At 44.0% G+C, this 19,142-nt stretch overlaps 2 protein-coding genes across 2 annotated transcripts in view; one reads left to right on the top strand and one right to left on the bottom strand.

Moving 5' to 3' along the window:
- LOC136615682 (zinc finger protein 585A-like) overlaps window positions 1–9,690 on the bottom strand; it is a 41,944-nt gene extending 32,254 nt beyond the window's left edge. Inside the window, exons 1-4 of the mRNA XM_066594176.1 lie at window positions 9,504–9,690; window positions 4,161–4,264; window positions 720–899; window positions 513–636 (exon numbers count right to left, since the gene is read on the bottom strand). Coding sequence (XP_066450273.1) covers window positions 513–636; window positions 720–899; window positions 4,161–4,238 — 382 coding nt within the window. The 5' untranslated portion in view covers window positions 4,239–4,264; window positions 9,504–9,690. The remainder of the gene's footprint in view (window positions 1–512; window positions 637–719; window positions 900–4,160; window positions 4,265–9,503) is intronic.
- LOC136612439 (zinc finger protein 721-like) overlaps window positions 1–19,142 on the top strand; it is a 564,334-nt gene that overhangs the window by 455,235 nt on the left and 89,957 nt on the right. The gene's annotated exons all lie outside the window — the stretch shown is intronic.

Genomic DNA, 19,142 nt, shown 5'->3' with positions numbered 1-19,142 from the left:
ACGATGCCCGATACTAGTCCCTGCAAATACTAGATCCTGTGCACCTGCTTGGGAGCTAGTATCGTTAGCTTACAGCGGGGTGGCTGCAGGAGATTTCTCTCCTCTCACTCCCCCGCCTTTCCCCACTGACATAACACAGCAGCCGTTCAATACTGCACAGCTGCTATTTACACTGAACGAGGAGCAATCAGCTGATTGTCCACCGTTTATGCAGCATAAACGATGGATGATGAGCTGATCGCTCATCATTCAGTGTAAACAGCGGCCGTTCAGTATTTAACAACCACTGTGTTATGTCAATGGAGAGGGGCGGGGGAGTGAGAGGAGAGAAATCTCCTGCAGCCGCTCCGCCCCTCTGCTGGCCACTCTGTGAGCGAGACAGCACTACTAGCTCCCATGCAGGAGCGCGGGAGCGAGGACTCATAGGGACGAGCGTCGGGCATCGTTTTCCCGACATTCATTTCATGTAAACCCACTATTAGTTTATAATGCCAATGGAGGTGACACATTACCTTGTGATATTAGAGGCTGGTGGTCCTCTATCTTGACATCCTTGTACAGATACTTGTGTCCTTCTAAATACTCCCACTCCTCCATGGAGAAATACACAGAGACATCCTGACACCTTATAGGAACCTGACAACACAATGATACCGTCATTACCCAGACACCTCTAGTGCTGTTACTGTATAATTTCCCAGTATTCCCAGCAGTGTCACCTCTCCAGTCAGCAGCTCACTGATCTTGTTGGTGAGTTCTAGGATCTTCTGCTCATGTATCGGTAAGTGAGGAGGAGCCTCTTTGAAGGGGTTCTGGCTCTTACTCCATCCTCCTGACTCATGGAGATGGCTGTTGGGAGTCGTACCGTCACCCGATGTCTTCTTCACCATTGTATAATCCTGGGTATGGTGAGAGAGAAATGTAGAGAATTGAATACAGTACTCCTCCCTCAGTAGAAAGTACGAGATTGTGATCCCGGAATAGATGTCTGGTGAGACATTAAGCAATTGGGCATGAATGCAAGACTGCTTTATTCAATTCAATGGAACTGTCAGAGACAGCATGAGTACAAAGCACTGAGTTATCTCTGGCAGTCCCTCCTTACTACAAAGGGAACAGAGGGGATGAGACGGGGACCCAGGACCCCCATTCTTAACCACTTTCCGCTGTAGGGCATGCATTTACTGCCACAGGAGTAATCGGGGACTTTTACCGTTAATCAGTCTCCGCGCTCTGCTTCTTTGTACTCGGGCCTTCAAATAGGTGGTCTACAGGTAACTCTACAAAGCCAGGGGAGATTGATACGGGACACTGTTTATACCTAATGAGTTCCGTAGGCCTGTGTACCACCCTCGTTCTCCTCTAACTGGTCAGGGGACCTGGGACCTCCCTGATGGGAGGAGCCAAGTACCCTTTATAAGTCCTGTCAGTAACTCAGGGACCTCATTACCAGCCGCTCACCATCAGAGCCGCAGGCGTTACTCTTCCTCTCCTCTAACGCTACTGATCGCTCCTTCTGTCCTATACTAACCACAGCTAGAAAATATGGTGCTGGGTGCACCCCTCACTTGCAGACCAGTCTTTATTCTTACTAGCAATACCAGGCGTTCTTATGTGGCTTAGTGATACCTCCCCTCTTAATCTTCTCTACTATTGACTCTTCCTAGTTAGACTAGCCGTGGGCTTGCTGTTCAGTGATACATACGGATTCTCTGAATCCGACTGAACGGGGCAATAAGCACCAGCATTTGGGTGAGACCTTGACTTTATGATCTCTATAGCCAAGTGTTACGATGCAATAACTGGGTCAGTTTCATCGATACCCCTGTTATGGCACGTTGCATTTAAGTGCTACTACACATTCAGCCTAGTAGAGTCTCCCCAATACATGTATAGGTCTGTTCTAGCGAGCGTTTTCCAAATTATCACCTGTAATATTGATTATCCAAGTGGCGTTTTGCTATCAATAGGAGTGGATGTATCGTGAGGACCGAGCTATAGATTCTAGCTTGAGATTACACCCCAAGTCCCAATCTGGGTTCTTACAACTGGTATCTACAATTACGGTTAAACACTACTTCTGGGGCAATTCGGGGCCCCGCTCCAGATAAACTGTCCCAAATGAGGACAGGGAAACGCGTCGAGCACTTGTTCAACTATAATTGAGTGAATACTTGACATACTATATAGTAACGGTAGTAGTGCACAGGCACTTAACATTTATATGTAGTGCTGTGCCTGGAGCCCTATACCCTATTATTTTAAACCTGGTGAACATTATAGGGCATAGACTACCATCAGGCGAGCACTCAGCAAACATCTATTGCAGGAGTGGCCTATATATAAAAAACTACAGCACTGAATAAATACGTAAGATACGGTCGAAGGAGGACTGAACATAATATATAGTTATAACAAGTATTGCACAACCACTCAACACTTTCGTACAGTGCTGGGTAGCTTTACTTCGGAGCTCGGCACTGCAGTATCAAAATCCTGGAGAATACCACGAAGTGTGGATCACCACCAGGCTACCCTTTTACTGTTTTGTGAAATAAAGTTTATTATTTTAATCGATTCTAGATCTGTGAAGGTCTCTTTTTACACTAGTTGCATGAGTGATGGGTTCGTATACCCATATGATGGCTGCAGCCAATGCTGGCAGAGATACAAAAGGGGGTTATTGGAAGCCATGAACTTATTGTAGATTTGTTATGTGAACAGGTGTGTGTTGCATTTTAAAATAAAAAAAAGACCTGGACGACCCCTTTAAAGGTTTAATTAAAGAGTAGACTTTTCAGTAACTTTTCACATGTTAGAAAGACATGTGAAAAGTTCTAATCATTGGGGTCCCCCTGCTGAGACCCCCGCTAATTGCTAGAACATGGTGGCTGCAGAGCTCACCAGAGCATTGTATCCCCTCTTCTGTCTTTGCTGCTTTTAGGCTCCTCCCGGCATCTGAAGACGGCCCACATGGAGGTTTATGCTTCTATAGGCTTCTATGCAGGCTGTCTTCAGCTGCCAGGAAAATCCAAAAAGCAGCCAAGATAGCTGAGAGGGGACAGCGCTGGGTTGAGCAATGCTCTTCCTACGTTCTAGCGATCAGCAGTGAGACCCTCACTGATCAAAACTTTTGACATGTCTCTCTGACATGTGAGAGGTTTCTGGATGTGTCGCTGAAGACAAGCTGTTTCCACTCCACAGCATCCAGTTTAGTTGTTTATTACACCACTGCAATTGGAGGGGACGGTGAGTGTCAAAGGCAGAACACACAATGGACGCCATGAGACTAAATGTCCTTCAGCCAAGCACCTGGAAATGGTTCCAACAAACACAGGGGTATAACAATGGTGCTACCTGTCTCTGGATGGCGGACAACCAAACAACTGGAGCTGCTTGTGCTTGTCGGACAATCCTCTCTAGTAGTGGTCTGTTGAGGGGGTCCTGAGCCTGGTAGTCTTGTGTGCCCTCGCTCATTCACAGATGCCAACACCTCCAAACCGTCTGGTCAGAATGGCCCAGGTGGCAGCAATTCGTTGATATGATCGAGCTTCTTGCAGTCCAATAATGCGCCCCTCTTAGACTCTGTTAATTTGGCAAAATCTCTTCTCTGCGTCGTAGAGACGTCCAATGGTCAACAAGTTCTACACAAGTGGAAGAAGAGGTCACTCCACACAAGGAGCCTCCGAGAGCTTCTTATAGACCAAGGGGGAACCAATTTTAGGGCCTCAGGTGACAAGACCGTCCATCTAATCACAACTCTCATTATTTGCCTATCCGCTTGAGATGGAACTGCATGCAGAGTTTGGCAGGAAAACAACAAATCATCTAGGGGCGCGATTTTTTTTTACAAAGAGTGTATAAAGGGGAGACTAGATGGACCCTGTGCTCCTTCTGCCGTTAATCTTCTACGTTTCTATATAGGTGTCAAACTAATCAGTCCATGTGATCCTGCTGGTTCCTGGCTGTTAGTTGGTTCCTCCTCATTACGAGGAGCCTACTTACCATTCTCATTGCTCCTACAACATTACTATTGGCTCATTGGTTCCCACCATACAGAACTGACCATATTGGGGGCCGATCTTCACATTTTCTGCTGTTCAGTTATTTTGTTCTCCTTTATAATACAATAAAGATTATAGAAATATAGAAAAGCTTACCTCCCCGGTCAGCAGGTGGATGATCTCCAAGGTGAAGTTTAATATTTTTATGGTGATATCATTTCTTTCTTTCTCCATCCTTGGATTCTTCGCGAGAAGGACTGCTTTGGATGAGAATACAAGAGAACTGGATAAACTGGAGGGTTCTGGTACTGCTAGGAGTTCTCGGTGCTTCGCTGTTTACACAACTCCCTTCCACCTCTAAGAGAGTTACAGAGTCCGTGTAGAACAGGCAGGGCAGCTGATTCCGTAATCTCAGGCAGCGGAGGGGAGCCAGAAAGGGATTGAGGAAGGTGGGCAGTTTTTAAAATAAGTGCGGGTTTCAGAGATGGAACCTTCATCTATCAGACATCCTGTGGATATACCATAAGGGCAGCTTCACACGGGTGTATGCACAGATGGACGCTATACAGCGCCATGTATTTGTGCTACGAAAAAGTCTATGTTGCGCGCATGTATCGGTGTATTTTGCACCCACATGGTAGGGTTTTTTGCACACGGGACACAACAATTTAAATGGATATTTAGACAGGACAGTAAGAAGGGGGCGCTCTAATACCTATGTATAATATATCAGGGGACAATACAGAGATCTCTCCCATCATCTATTATACCCAGGACTGTAACAAGGGGGCACTGTAATAACTATGTATAATATATCAGGGGACAATACAGAGATCTCTCCCATCATCTACTTATATCCAGGACTGTAACAAGGGGGCGCTCTAATAACTATGTATAAATATATCAGGGCAATACAAAGATCTCCCCTATCATCTATTTATACTCCGGACTGTAACAAGGGGGCGCTCTGATACCTATGTATAATATATCAGGGGACAATACAGAGATCTCTCCCATCATCTATTATACCCAGGACTGTAACAAGGGGGCACTCTAACAACTATGTATAATATATCAGGAGACAATACAGAGATGTCTCCCATCATCTACTTATATCCAGGACTGTAACAAGGGGGCGCTCTATTAACTATGTATAATATATCAGGGGATAATACAGAGATCTCTCCCATCATCTGTTTATACCCAGGACTGTAACAAGGGGGCGCTCTAATAACTAGGTATAATATATCAGGGGTCAATACAGAGATCTCTCCCACCATCTATTTATACCCAGGACTGTAACATGGGGGCGCTCTAATAACTATGTATAGATATATCAGGGGACAATACAGAGATCTCTCCCATCATCTATTATACCCAGGACTGTAACAAGGGGGCGCTCTAATAACTATGTATAATATATCAGGGAACAATACAGAGATCTCTCCCATCATCTATTTATACCCAGGACTGTAACAAGGGGGCGCTCTAATAACTATGTATAAATATATCAGGGGACAATACAGAGATCTCTCCCATTATCTATTATACCCAGGACTGTAACAAGGGGATGCTCTAATAACTATGTATAATATATCAGGGAACAATACAGAGATCTCTCCCATCATCTATTTATACCCAGGACTGTAACAAGGGGGCGCTCTAATAACTATGTATAAATATATCAGGGGACAATACAGAGATCTCTCCCATTATCTATTATACCCAGGACTGTAACAAGGGGATGCTCTAATAACTATGTATAATATATCAGGGAACAATACAGAGATCTCTCCTATCATCTATTTATACCCAGGACTGTAGCAAGGGGGCGCTCTAATAACTATGTATAATATATCAGGGGACAATACAGAGATCTTTCCCATCATCTATTATACCCAGGACTGTAACAAGGGGGCGCTCTAATAACTATGTATAATATATCAGGAGACAATACAGAGATCTCTCCCATCATCTATTTATACTCAGGACTGTAACAACGGGGCACTCTAATCACTATGTATAATATATCAGGGGACAATACAGAAATCTCTCCCATCATCTATTTATATCCAGGACTGTAAGAAGGGGACGCTCTAATAACTATGTATAATATATCAGGGGGTAATACAGAGATCTCTCCCACCATCTATTTATACCCAGGACTGTAACATGGGGGCGCTCTAATAACTATGTATAGATATATCAGGGGTCAGTACAGAGATCTCCCCCACCATCTATTATACCCAGAACAGTAACAAGGGGGCGCTCTAATAACTATGTATAGATATATCAGTGGTCAGTACAGAGATCTCTCCCATCATCTATTTATACTCAGGACTGTTACAACGGGGTGCTCTCCTAACTATGTATAATATATCAGGGGTCAATACAAAGATCTCTCCCATCATCTATTTATACTCAGGACTGTTACAACGGGGCACTCTAATCACTATGTATAATATATCAGGGGATAATACAGAAATCTCTCCCATCATCTATTATACCCAGGACTGTAACAAGGGGGCGCTCTAATAACTATGTATAAATATACCAGGGGACAATACAGAGATCTCTCCCATCATCTATTTATACCCAGGACTGTAACAAGGGGGCGCTCTAATAACTATGTATAACATATCAGGGGACAATACAGAAATCTCTCCCATCATCTATTATACCCAGGACTGTAACAAGGGGGCGCTCTAATAACTATGTATAAATATATCAGGGGACAATACAGAGATCTCTCCCATCATCTATTATACCCAGCACTGTAGCAAGGGCGCGCTCTATTAACTATGTATAAATAAATCAGGGGACACTACAGAGATCTCTCCCATTATCTATTATACCCAGGACTGTAACAAGGGGATGCTCTAATAACTATGTATAATATATCAGGGGACAATACAGAGATCTCTCCTATCATCTGTTTATACCCAAGACTGTAACAAGGGGGCGCTCTAATAACTATGTATAATATATCAGGGGACAATACAGAGATCTCTCCCATCATCTATTATACCCAGGACTGTAATAAGGGGGCGCTCTAATAACTATGTATAAATATACCAGGGGACAATACAGAGATCTCTCCCATCATCTATTTATACCCAGGACTGTAACAAGGGGCCGCTCTAATAACTATGTATAGATATATCAGGGGTCAGTACAGAGATCTCCCCCACCATCTATTATACCCAGAACAGTAACAAGGGGGCGCTCTAATAACTATGTAGAGATATATCTGTGGTCAGTACAGAGATCTCTCCCATCATCTATTTATACTCAGGACTGTTACAAAGGGGCGCTCTAATCACTATGTATAATATATCAGGGGACAATACAGAGATCTCTCCCATCATCTATTATATCCAGGACTGTAACAACGGGCGCTCTCCTACCTATGTATAATATATCAGGGGACAATACAGAAATCTCTCCCATCATCTATTATATCCAGGACTGTAACAACGGGGCGCTCTCCTATCTATGTATAATATATCAGGGGACAATACAGAGATCTCTCCCACCATCTATTTATACCCAGGACTGTAACATGGGGGCGCTCTAATAACTATGTATAGATATATCAGTGGTCAGTACAGAGATCTCTCCCATCATCTATTTATACTCAGGACTGTTACAACGGGGTGCTCTCCTAACTATGTATAATATATCAGGGGTCAATACAGAGATCTCTCCCATCATCTATTTATACTCAGGACTGTTACAACGGGGCACTCTAATCACTATGTATAATATATCAGGGGACAATACAGAAATCTCTCCCATCATCTATTATACCGAGGACTGTAACAAGGGGGCGCTCTAATAACTATGTATAAATATATCAGGGGACAATACAGAGATCTCTCCCATCATCTATTATACCCAGCACTGTAGCAAGGCCGCGCTCTATTAACTATGTATAAATATATCAGGGGACAATACAGAGATCTCTCCCATTATCTATTTATACCCAGGACTGTAACAAGAGGGCACTCTAATAACTATGTATAATATATCAGGGGTCAATACAGAGATCTCTCCCACCATCTATTTATACCCAGGACTGTAACAAGGGGGCGCTCTAATAACTAGGTATAATATATCAGGGGTCAATACAGAGATCTCTCCCATCATCTGTTTATACCCAGGACTGTAACAAGGGGGCGCTCTAATAACTAGGTATAATATATCAGGGGTCAATACAGAGATCTCCCCCACCATCTATTGTACCCAGAACAGTAACAAGGGGGCGCTCTAATAACTATGTATAGATATATCAGTGGTCAGTACAGGGATCTTTCCCATCATCTATTATACCCAGGACTGTAACAAGGGGGCGCTCTCCTAACTATGTATAATATATCAGGGGACAATACAGAGATCTCTCCCATCATCTATTTATACCCAGGACTGTAACAAGGGGGCGCTCTAATAACTATGTATAATATATCAGCAGACAATACAGAGATCTCTCCCACCATCTATTTATACCCAGGACTGTAACAAGGGGGCGCTCTAATAACTAGGTATAATATATCAGGGGTCAATACAGAGATCTCTCCCACCATCTATTTATACCCAGGACTGTAACAAGGGGGCGCTCTAATAACTATGTATAATATATCAGCAGACAATACAGAGATCTCTCCCCATCATCTATTTATACCCAGGACTGTAACAAGGGGGCGCTCTAATAACTATGTATAATATATAAGGGGACAATACAGAGATCTCTCCCGTCATCTATTTATACCCAGGACTGTAACAAGGGGGCGCTCTAATAACTATGTATAAATATATCAGCAGACAATACAGAGATCCCTCCCATCATCTATTTATACCCAGGACTGTAACAAGGGGGCGCTCTAATAACTATGTATAATATATAAGGGGACAATACAGAGATCTCTCCCGTCATCTATTTATACCCAGGACTACAACAAGGGGGCGCTCTAATAACTATGTATAAATATATCAGCAGACAATACAGAGATCTCTCCCGTCATCTATTTATACCCAGGACTGTAACAAGGGGGCGCTCTAATAACTATGTATAAATATATCAGCAGACAATACAGAGATCTCTCCCGTCATCTATTTATACCCAGGACTGTAACAAGGGGGCGCTCTAATAACTATGTATAAATATATCAGCAGACAATACAGAGATCTCTCCCGTCATCTATTATACCCAGGACTATAACAAGGGGGCGCTCTAATAACTATGTATAATATATCAGCAGACAATACAGAGATCTCTCCCGTCATCTATTATACCCAGGACTGTAACAAGGGGGCGCTCTCTACATCTAGAGGAAAGAAGGTTTCTACACAAATTAGAAGAGGGTTCTTTACTGCAAGAGCAGTAAGACTATGGAACCCTCTGCCTGAGGATGTTGTGATGAGGAACTCACTAAAAGAGTAAAGAGGGACCTGGACAGCTTTCTTGAGCGGCACAATATTATATGTTATATCACTGATTACCTCAGTAGGGTCGGTGATTCGGGGATTATTCCAATTGCCAGATTGAAGTCAGAAAGGAATTATTTTCCTTTAATGAGGAAAATTGTCTTCTACCTCCTTGAGTTTTTCGCCTTCCTCTGGATCAGCATTGGGGGCCAATGGGCTGAGCTGGATGGACAGAGGGCTTTTTTCAGCCTTACAAACTACGTTACCGAAAGACAAGCAACTAAATCCTCCTCACATAAATTACCTGAGAGAGCAACACAACAGCGTGACCAGGACCTGTGATGACATCACCACCATGTGATCAGTATGTAAGGGGCGGAGCTCAGCAGTGAGGAGGAGAAGTGGTGGCTGAAGGACCTGTGATGATGTCACTGTCATGTGGTCAGTATGTAAGGGGCGGAGCTCAACAGTAAGGAGGAGAAGTGGTGGCTGAAGGACCTGTGATGATGTCACCACCATGTGATCAGTATGTAAGGGGTGGAGCTCAACAGTAAGGAGGAGAAGTGGTGGCTGAAGGACCTGTGATGATGTCACCACCATGTGATCAGTATGTAAGGGGTGGAGCTCAACAGTAAGGAGGAGAAGTGGTGGCTGAAGGACCTGTGATGATGTCACCACCATGTGATCAGTATATAAGGGGTGGAGCTCAACAGTGAGGAGGAGAAGTGGTGGCTGAAGGACCTGTGATGATGTCACCACCATGTGATCAGTATATAAGGGGGGCCGAGCTCCTGTACTGTTTGCAGAGGAGAAAAAAATGTGAAGATCATAGCGTATCTGCCTCGGGGTATCTCAGATTTTCGTTTGTTCGCTCCGTCAACAAGTTTGTAGAGGCAAATGAAAAATCATTCAGTCGTTAATATTCGCTGTATAAGTGACGGAGAACGACTGAACCATGGGTATTTAAACCAAACGATCAGTGAATGAGCCAACAATGATCTTTTTGTCTGCATAACATGAACGATTGCCGAAAAGCGAATGATTTATTCCTTGTCGTTCGACCGTTGGCTGCGTTTACACCGATGATCGCTCACTTTTGCTTGTTTGAATGATTTTTGAGCGATAATCGTTCCATGTAGAAGGGCCTGAAGACTACGGGCTGCTGTGACTGCCCAGAACTGCTCATGAGGGCAGCACCGGGTAATGAAAGCGGCATGTAGTATCTTAGACTAATGATGGATACTAATACACAGAGTGTGTCAAGTAGTCAGAGACGTTGGTGCGGCCATCTTTGTTTAGAGTCTAAGCCTGGGGGGTCACTTTCAGTGGGAAGCCTACTCTTGTATTCATTGACCAGGATAAAGCCATGCAGGATAAAGCCTGACTCGGTGGAGTTGAGGTATCTGTAGACAATAATGACTTCTTTCAGATTTGGGTCAATGTTTGTAAAGTTCGTGCAAGTTCTATATAATTCCCCTACAGCCAGTGTCATGACCAATAGCCACATATATGTGCAGTTCTCTATCACACGCTATCTGCAGCCTTATTCGCTGTTGCTTCAGATTCAGGTCTGTATGTCTCCATCAGTAGTTGAGCGTGAATTGAATAATCATGAAGAACGGATAATGCTGACAACATTCTTCTTTTCCTACAAGATCTAGAATCCTCTTTAAAATCTCTGCTCTCTATTTTCGATAAATTTGAAATGTATTTTGTTATTAAAGTTAATTCATTCTAATTGTAGGAGCGATGTGAAAAAATATATGGCCTCTTGTGTAACCTGTGCATAAAAGAAGACACCAGTCCCATCCAGGCCTTGGAGAGCAATATCAATGGATTTTATTGTGGTTCTTTTCTTCTAAAGGAAATGACTACCATCCTTGTTGCGGTGGACCGACTCACCAAAATGGCCCATTTTATTCCCACCAAGAAGATTCCTACTGCTGAACAAACTGCGGAATTAATGATCAAGGAGACATTTAGGCTGCATGGCATTCCCAATAATGTAGTTTCTAAAAGAGAGGTTCAGTTTACATCAAGATTTTGGAAAAGCCCAAAAGCCTGTTTCTTGCTTACCTTGGCTTACATCCGGTGTTCATTCCTAACCTTCCCGTGAATACTACCACTCCTATGGTCAGGAAGAAGTGAGCCACTGTCTCCACCAGTGAACATCCAGGGGGTAGAGGATACAGCATTGAATGGCTGTGATTGGTTCATCGAGCATGGCTCTGATTGGTTCAGGACCACGGCCGCAGCCAATCAGAGCAATCGCTTGCTTAAGTTGGGGTATTCAAGCCGCGTCACCAGCAAGAGATGCTCAGTCGGCATTGAGGACTACATGAAAGCCTGCAGGAGCGCCACAGCCCAGCGGGAAGGACCTGAACAGCAACTGCTAAGTGAGTATAAGACACCCCCCCCCAAAAATAGAACCCTGTGCCTCTTTTGGGGAAAAAGTTAATATAAGACAGGGTCTTATTTTGGGGGAAACATGACCTTAATTTTTTCAGCTAAAAAAATGTTTTAGTCATTTTATTTATAATCACTTGTAAGCGCTCGTAATGGACATGAATGCAAGTTTTTATTAATTTAATTAGCATTGCTATTGCTACATTAAGCCGCTGCTACAATTGATTTAACCCTTTGCATTTTGGATTCAGTATTTTCTAGGGGGCTTTCTCTTTCTGCCATTATAAATGGCGCCATCTGCCGGCTAGAGCCAGTACTGCAGTATGCGACATACTGGAGAGGTCCCTGACAACAGAGCGGCCAGTAATCTACAGTAAGAATACCCTGTTGGACGTCTTCCGACATCAGAGCTGTAGAGCCTTCAATCAGAATGTCTTTAGACGTCAGACAGTGGATTGGAAAGGGTTAACAACATACAATTATGTTAGGCATGAATTATTTTATGTGAATTGTACAATAACGTTGTGTGAAAAAAATTTCCACCGATCTCTGGTACTTAGTTACCGAAGCTGGGGCTCTATCCTTATTGGATGACAACGTTCCAACAGTGGTTAAGGCAAAAATGGCTCAAGTTATGCTGGAAGCAGATAAAGGTGAAGAAGAGGAAGAAGACGACAATAAACTCAAGAGGTACATTCTTCACCAAAATGATTCTTCTTCCTTTAGTAACATCGAATTTTCATCTTTTGTAATTCCTGGTACAAAAACTTGATTTTCTATCAGCATCGATTTCCTCGACAAAGACCCTTCAACATGGATAGATGATGCTGGGTACAAACGTGGAATTGAAAAACTTGAGAAGACAATTGTGAATGACGTTGGAAAAAGAGGTGTCAAATTCATTCAGGATTACAAGAAAATTCTCACAAAAGATGGAACTGAGAAACAATTTGTTTTACAGATCGTTGCCGAAAACTGTAAAAAATAGCCAACTGCTACTAAATCCTCTCTTAGGAAAAAATAATGTTGAATATTCGTTCCCATTATGTTTTGATTGTATGGAAATTACTGTTGTAAATAAAAATGTGTTTCTCTGATAGAAGTTGTGTATTTAAAAACAAAAAAAAAATATATATATATATTTTTACATACTGTTATTTCAGGAACTTTTTGGAATTACCTTTTGGGAAATTTGATTCCGTATGCTTTTATGTTCAAAAGTATTTTATTAAGGTTTTTTGCAAGATACAACACACAACATTTCTTTTCATGTCGCTCCTGAATCCAATTTTCGCGCTGTTCCTAACTTATCTTAATTAAACTGAAATTAACGTATAACATACATTGTTTATCTGTTCTCATTTTTCACAATAAATATCTCCCTAAAGGGGTTGTCCCGCGCCGAAACGTGTTTTTTTTTTTTCAATAGCCCCCCCATTCGGTGCGAGACAAACCCGATGCAGGGGCTTAAAAAAAAAAAACGCACAGTACTTACCCGAATCCCCGCGCTCCGGTGACTTCTTACTTACCTTGTGAAGATGGCCGCCGGGATCTTCACCCTCGGTGGACCGCAGGGCTTCTGTGCGGTCCATTGCCGATTCCAGCCTCCTGATTGGCTGGAATCGGCACACGTGACGGGGCGGGGCTACAAGGGCAGCTCTCCAGCACGAGCAGCCCCATTCAAAACGGAGAAGACCGGACTGCGCAAGCGCGTCTAATCGGGCGATTAGACGCTGAAAATTAGACGGAACCATGGAGACGAGGACGCTAGCAACGGAACAGGTAAGTGAATAACTTCTGTTTGGCTCATATTTAATGCACAATGTATATTACAAAGTGCATTAATATGGCCATACAGAAGTGTATACCCCAACTTGCTTTCGCGGGACAACTCCTTTAATCTTCAACGCTGTCCTCCAGCTGAATTTATCTTCGTGTCTAACGTTGCTACTTAAGTCATTTGAACTGCCAACATTGTAACTGCATAAACTTGCTTTTGTTCTGTTATCCGGCTTCCACCCCGCCCCAGGTATAACCAGGACGTGGTGGTCGTCGGATCCCTATACAACTTTTGATAGCATTGCTTGTGAGCTAATCATATGGTGTATTGGGGAGAAAAGAATGAAAGATAGTGAGAGAAAGAAGAAGAAAAAAGGTAAACAAAGGGGGGGGTTGTAAAGAGAAAGAAGGAAGAGTACAGGGGGTAAATAATACCTTTTTATACCTCAGATCTCAGTGCGCCCATTAGTCCCTAATTTATTTATCGGTTGGGTGAGTCGCCCCTCCGCTGCCACCCATTGAAGTCTACTGACCTTCGGAAAGTCAGCCATGGCTCCCAAATCGCGTGATAGGATGTATATTTGTTATCGTCACTTGCTCTCAACTCCTCCATACGGCTAATCTCGTCAAGCGCTGTCACCCAGTTAAGTCTGGAGGGCGGGGTTTGCGATCTCCAAAGACGGGGAATTGATACCCTTGTCGCTAGCAAAAAGAATCGGAGAATTCTTTTCTTATTTGTCCCTATTGACCCTGGTAGGACTGACAGGAGGGCAATTTCAGGAGTGAATGTTAGAGAGTCTCCGGTTAAAGCATTGTATAATTCCTCCACCGCCTTCCAGAGGGGTGAAACTAGGAAGCACGCCCACCATACGTGTGTGAGTGTGCCGGTTTCCGGCAAGCATCTCCAACATTGGTCCGACACCCCTGTGTAGAATCTGGCCAATTTTGCCGGAGTGCGATACCATCTCGTAAGCAACTTGTAGTTCAGTTCTTGATGGTTACCTGATACTGTCATCTTGTGTGTCGAACACTGGGCCTTTGCCCAGTCCCCTGCTGGCACGGCTCGTCCTAGCTCCTTCTCCCAGGATTTCTTGAACCCCTCCCCGCGTCCCGACCTCCCTCGGCGACCAAAATGCCACAGACCGCGGAGATTACACCCTTCTTTTTCTGAGGTGTTTCACATAGCTCCTCGAAGGGAGTCGAGGGCTGTGTCAGTATAGCTACCGGGCCCAAGGTTCTTATGTAATGAGCAATCTGATGATATTGGAGCCACGCGCCTGCCCGCATCCTCCCCCCTCCCGAGATCGTTTCCATTCGTAATATTCCGTCCTTGTCCGTGATGTCGCGCACCCTCGGGCATTGTAAGCCTAGACCCTCTAGAAAAGGTAGTCCCATATCCCCCTGAGGGAAGTCTGGGTTTCCCTTCAGGGGTGTCCATGGTCCTGGTTGCTTTATCAGTCCGCATTTTATTGCGAATCCGTCCCAGATTTTTAGTATTGACCTCATTAAGGGGGATACTTTAATTCCACGTCTTCCTAAACCTCCATTTAACCAAAATATACCTTGTATTTGTTTAGTTGATCTTTCTAGTTCTACCCAATGTTCCGTATAAGTTTCTCTTGTTAGATCTAGTACTATTTTACAGATTGCAGCCCTATAGTAAGACCGTAGGTCTGGAAGCCCTAATCCCCCTCTAGTTTTCCTCTGTGTCAGCAATTTATAGCTAAGGCATGGTCTAGATCCTTTCCATATGAAACGGGTTGTGATTTTTTGAAGTCTGTCAAAATAATCTTTTGGTATATTTATAGGTACTGTTTGAAAGAGGTAGAGGAGTCTGGGCAATACATTCATTTTAATTACATTAATTCTGCCTAGCCACGATACGTTCAGTGCTCTCCATTTGTCTAAATCTTTTGTGATGGATGTAAGAATGGGTTCGAAATTTAGCTTAAACAATTTCTCCGTCTCTGAGGGCATGGCCACTCCCAGATATTTTATTTGATCCTCCCGCCATCTTAAGGGGTATTTTGTTGATAGCTGTGCGATCTCTTCCGCCTGGAGTGTAATGTTTAATATCTCCGATTTGGTCGTATTGATTTTGAAATTGCTTACCCTACTGTATTTTCTACATTATTGCAAGACAGCGGGCAGACCTTTTTGGGGATTTGTCATGTAAATCAGCAGGTCATCCGCGAACAAAGCTACTTTGTGTTCATTCCCGATGGCCTCGTATCACGTTATTTCTTTATTGTCCCTGATGGCATTAGCCAGCGATTCCATTACTAGCGCGTATATTGTTGGGGATAAAGGGCATCCTTGGCGTGTTCCATTTTTTATGCTTATTGGATCAGAACGCACCCCATTCACTCTTATTTGTGCGGTGGGTTTGCTGTAAAGTGCCATAATCCATTGCCTACACCTGTTACCTATCCCTATCTGTCTCAATGTTTTTTCCAAAAACATCCAGTTGACTCGGTCGAAAGCCTTTTCGGCGTCGACCGAGAACAGACATAATGGTGTGCCTGCCTCTTTTGCTCGCTCCACCAGGGATAGTGTTCTTATAGTGTTGTCCCTGGCTTCTCTCCCAGGGACGAATCCCACTTGATCTCTGTTTATAATGTCCCGAGTAAGTGGGCTTAGGCGTGTAGCTATAATTTTCGTGAAGATCTTTGTGTCAATGTTTAGTAGAGATATCGGGCGGTAGTTCTCGCATGCCATAGGGTCTTTGCCTGGTTTGGGTAACACCATAATGGTAGCCTGCATAGCCTGCGGGGGGGAGGAGCGTTTATCTGAGATTGTGTTAAAAACTTTACTTAAAAGTGGCGCTATGAGATCTCCTACTGATTTGTAAAACCTTGGGGTGAAGCCATCGGGGCCCGGACTTTTTCCTATTTTTAATTCTTTGATTTCTTTGATTATTTCTTGCTCGCGGATGTCCTCTTCTAGTGCTCTTGCTTGATCTATGGATATTGCTTTCGGTGCGTGTGTCTGCAAGTAATGGTCTATCTCGCTTTGATCTACTGGATTGTCTATGTTGTATAGCTCACTATAATAGTTCTGGAAACATTCTAAAATATCTTTTGTCGCGTGGATTTTCCCTTTCGCTTTTGATTTCATCGCGAATATAAGTTTGGTTACCCCTGGGGTTTAATGCTCGTGCTAGCCATGATCCACTCTTATTTCCATATTCATAGAATTTCCCTTTAAATTTATCTCTCATACAGAGGTGATTTTTATCCATTATTTTTAGCACCTGTTGGCGTAAATCTGAGATTTCCGCGCTTAGGGTCTGTGTAGGATTCGCTTTATTGGATTGTTCCGCTCTATCTAACCGGGAGATCAGGTTTGATAATTTACCGGTCCTATCCCTCTTTAGGCGTGTCCCGTGGGAAATAAAAAACCCCCTCAGCACGCACTTGAGGGCTTCCCACTGTACTGTTGGCGGTGTTGTATCTGTTTTGTGTATATCTATAAATGTCTCAATTGTCTGTCTGATCTCCTGTAGACAACACGAGTCACTTAGGAGATTGTCATTTAGTCTCCAGGAGTTCAGGCCCCCTCTTCTCTCCTGCCCAAGGAGTGCCCCGTCGACAGGCGCGTGGTCCGACCATATAAAATTACCCATCGAACACTTGGGATCTAGATCTAGAAGGTCGTGAGAGACAAATATGTAGTCAAGCCTCCCATAGCTATTGTGGGACACTGAGTGGTGGCTCTAGTCCCTGACCCCTGGGTGGAGAATCCTCCAGAGGTCAACGAGTCTCAGCTCCGCCAGTTGTTTTCGCAGTCTACGCAAGGCCGCCAAAGAGGGTCCGGACTTACCCGAAGATGAATCCAGATCCGGGTCCAGTCCGAGGTTGAGATCCCCGCCGAGCACCATCCTCGAGCCGGTGGCGAACCGTGCCAGTTCTCCCAGGATGCGGCAGCTGAATGGGACCTGTCTAGAATTTGGAGAATAAACATTGGCTATTGTTAGTATGCGTCCTCCCAAATCGAGCTTTAAAAAGATGTATCTCCCTTCATTATCTATTTTTGAAGCTAGTAGTCTATGTGGAAGTGACTTATGTATTGCGATCAATACTCCGCATACTCTCTTATCTGGGTGCGTGCTGTGGTACCAACTGGTGTAGTGCCTGTTGTTTCCTTTTGGTATTTGGCCTGTTCTATAATGTGTCTCCTGAAGGAGGGCTATCATAATCTGCTTCTTGTGGAGGTGGGATAAAATCTGGCCCCATTTAGCCGATGCGTTCAGTCCCCTGGAATTATATGAGCAGAAGGTCAGACTAGCCATGGGATATTCGTTTTGGGTGCGTGGGTGGCTCTTGGGATGTGTCGCGTCCGAGATAAATGTGAGGTTTGGGTCCAAGAAAGATAAGATGGGTACTCAAGAGAGGTGTGGGTTAGGGGTAGAAGACAGAAAATTATTTTCCTGTCGATTGGAGTTCGGGTCTCCAATCTATCGTATTGGGGAACCAACCTATAGTTGGCTGCGGGCGATACATAGGCATCGTTCATCCTGGGAGGAGAAGCGGCCTAGCAGCAGAGTGAGCCCCCTCCCCCTACTCCCACTGGCATGCCCCTCAGTGTATTAGTGATATGCTGAAAGATAACATTTTTTCCTATCCGCATAAATTAAACTCTTATGCATCCGTAACAGAGAAAACAGAGAGAATAACAAGTTTTTTGGGTAGCCTATGTTACTACCCTGGGTGGCCCCCCTCCCTCCAGCCTGAGAGTTCCACCCGTGGGGTCCGTCAATGGTCAAACTTCAGGATCATTGGTACATTTTTGATGCGTTTTTATTGCTTGAGTCCATATATCTTTCGTCGCTGGTGCCTTTCTCTTGTCTAGTGTTCAGCTCTTTGACCTGCCGTTGGTCTCGGATGTTCTAGGTCTCTGTGGTCTAGCCTCCTGCCAAAGTTCTCTTGGGGGCCCGATAGGTAGCGCCAGGACGTAGGGCCAGTCTGGAATCGCCACCATGGGTAGTTCCAGTGTTCCTAAAAATCCTGGTAAATCTGCTGGGGATTTGAAGGTGGCAGTTTTCCCGTTTCTTGTTGCTGTGAGTTGAAACGGGAACCCCATCTGTAGAGAATGTGGTTTGTTCTCATTACTTCTAGAATCGGCCTTACTGCCCTTCGTAGCTGTAGCGTGCGTCATGCTAGGTCTGGGAACACTTCTATGGGGATGCCGTTGTGCATAATGGAATCTTTCATTTCGCGGGCTTTTTTCATAATGGCTTCTTTATCCTTGTAGTAGTGCATGGCACATCTCGCGGTCTATTTGGATTATCTGGCTTGGGGCCCAAAGCCCTATGTATTCGGTCGATCACTATCTGACTTTCGGGACCTCTTTGCATTAGTGAGCTGAAAAAATTGCGGGCCCAATCGTCCAATTACGCAGGTATGATCTCTTCCGATAAGCCCCTCAGGCGCAAGTTATTTCGCCTATGGCGATTTTCAATGTCATCAATATGAGTTAGAATGTCCGCTATCTGTATAGCTTGTGCATTAATCGCTTGACTATGCGCTT

This window comes from Eleutherodactylus coqui, chromosome 1 (assembly GCF_035609145.1).
Source record: "Eleutherodactylus coqui strain aEleCoq1 chromosome 1, aEleCoq1.hap1, whole genome shotgun sequence".
Classification (NCBI taxonomy): Eukaryota; Metazoa; Chordata; class Amphibia; order Anura; family Eleutherodactylidae; genus Eleutherodactylus; species Eleutherodactylus coqui.
This window is presented reverse-complemented; position numbering and strand designations above follow the sequence as displayed.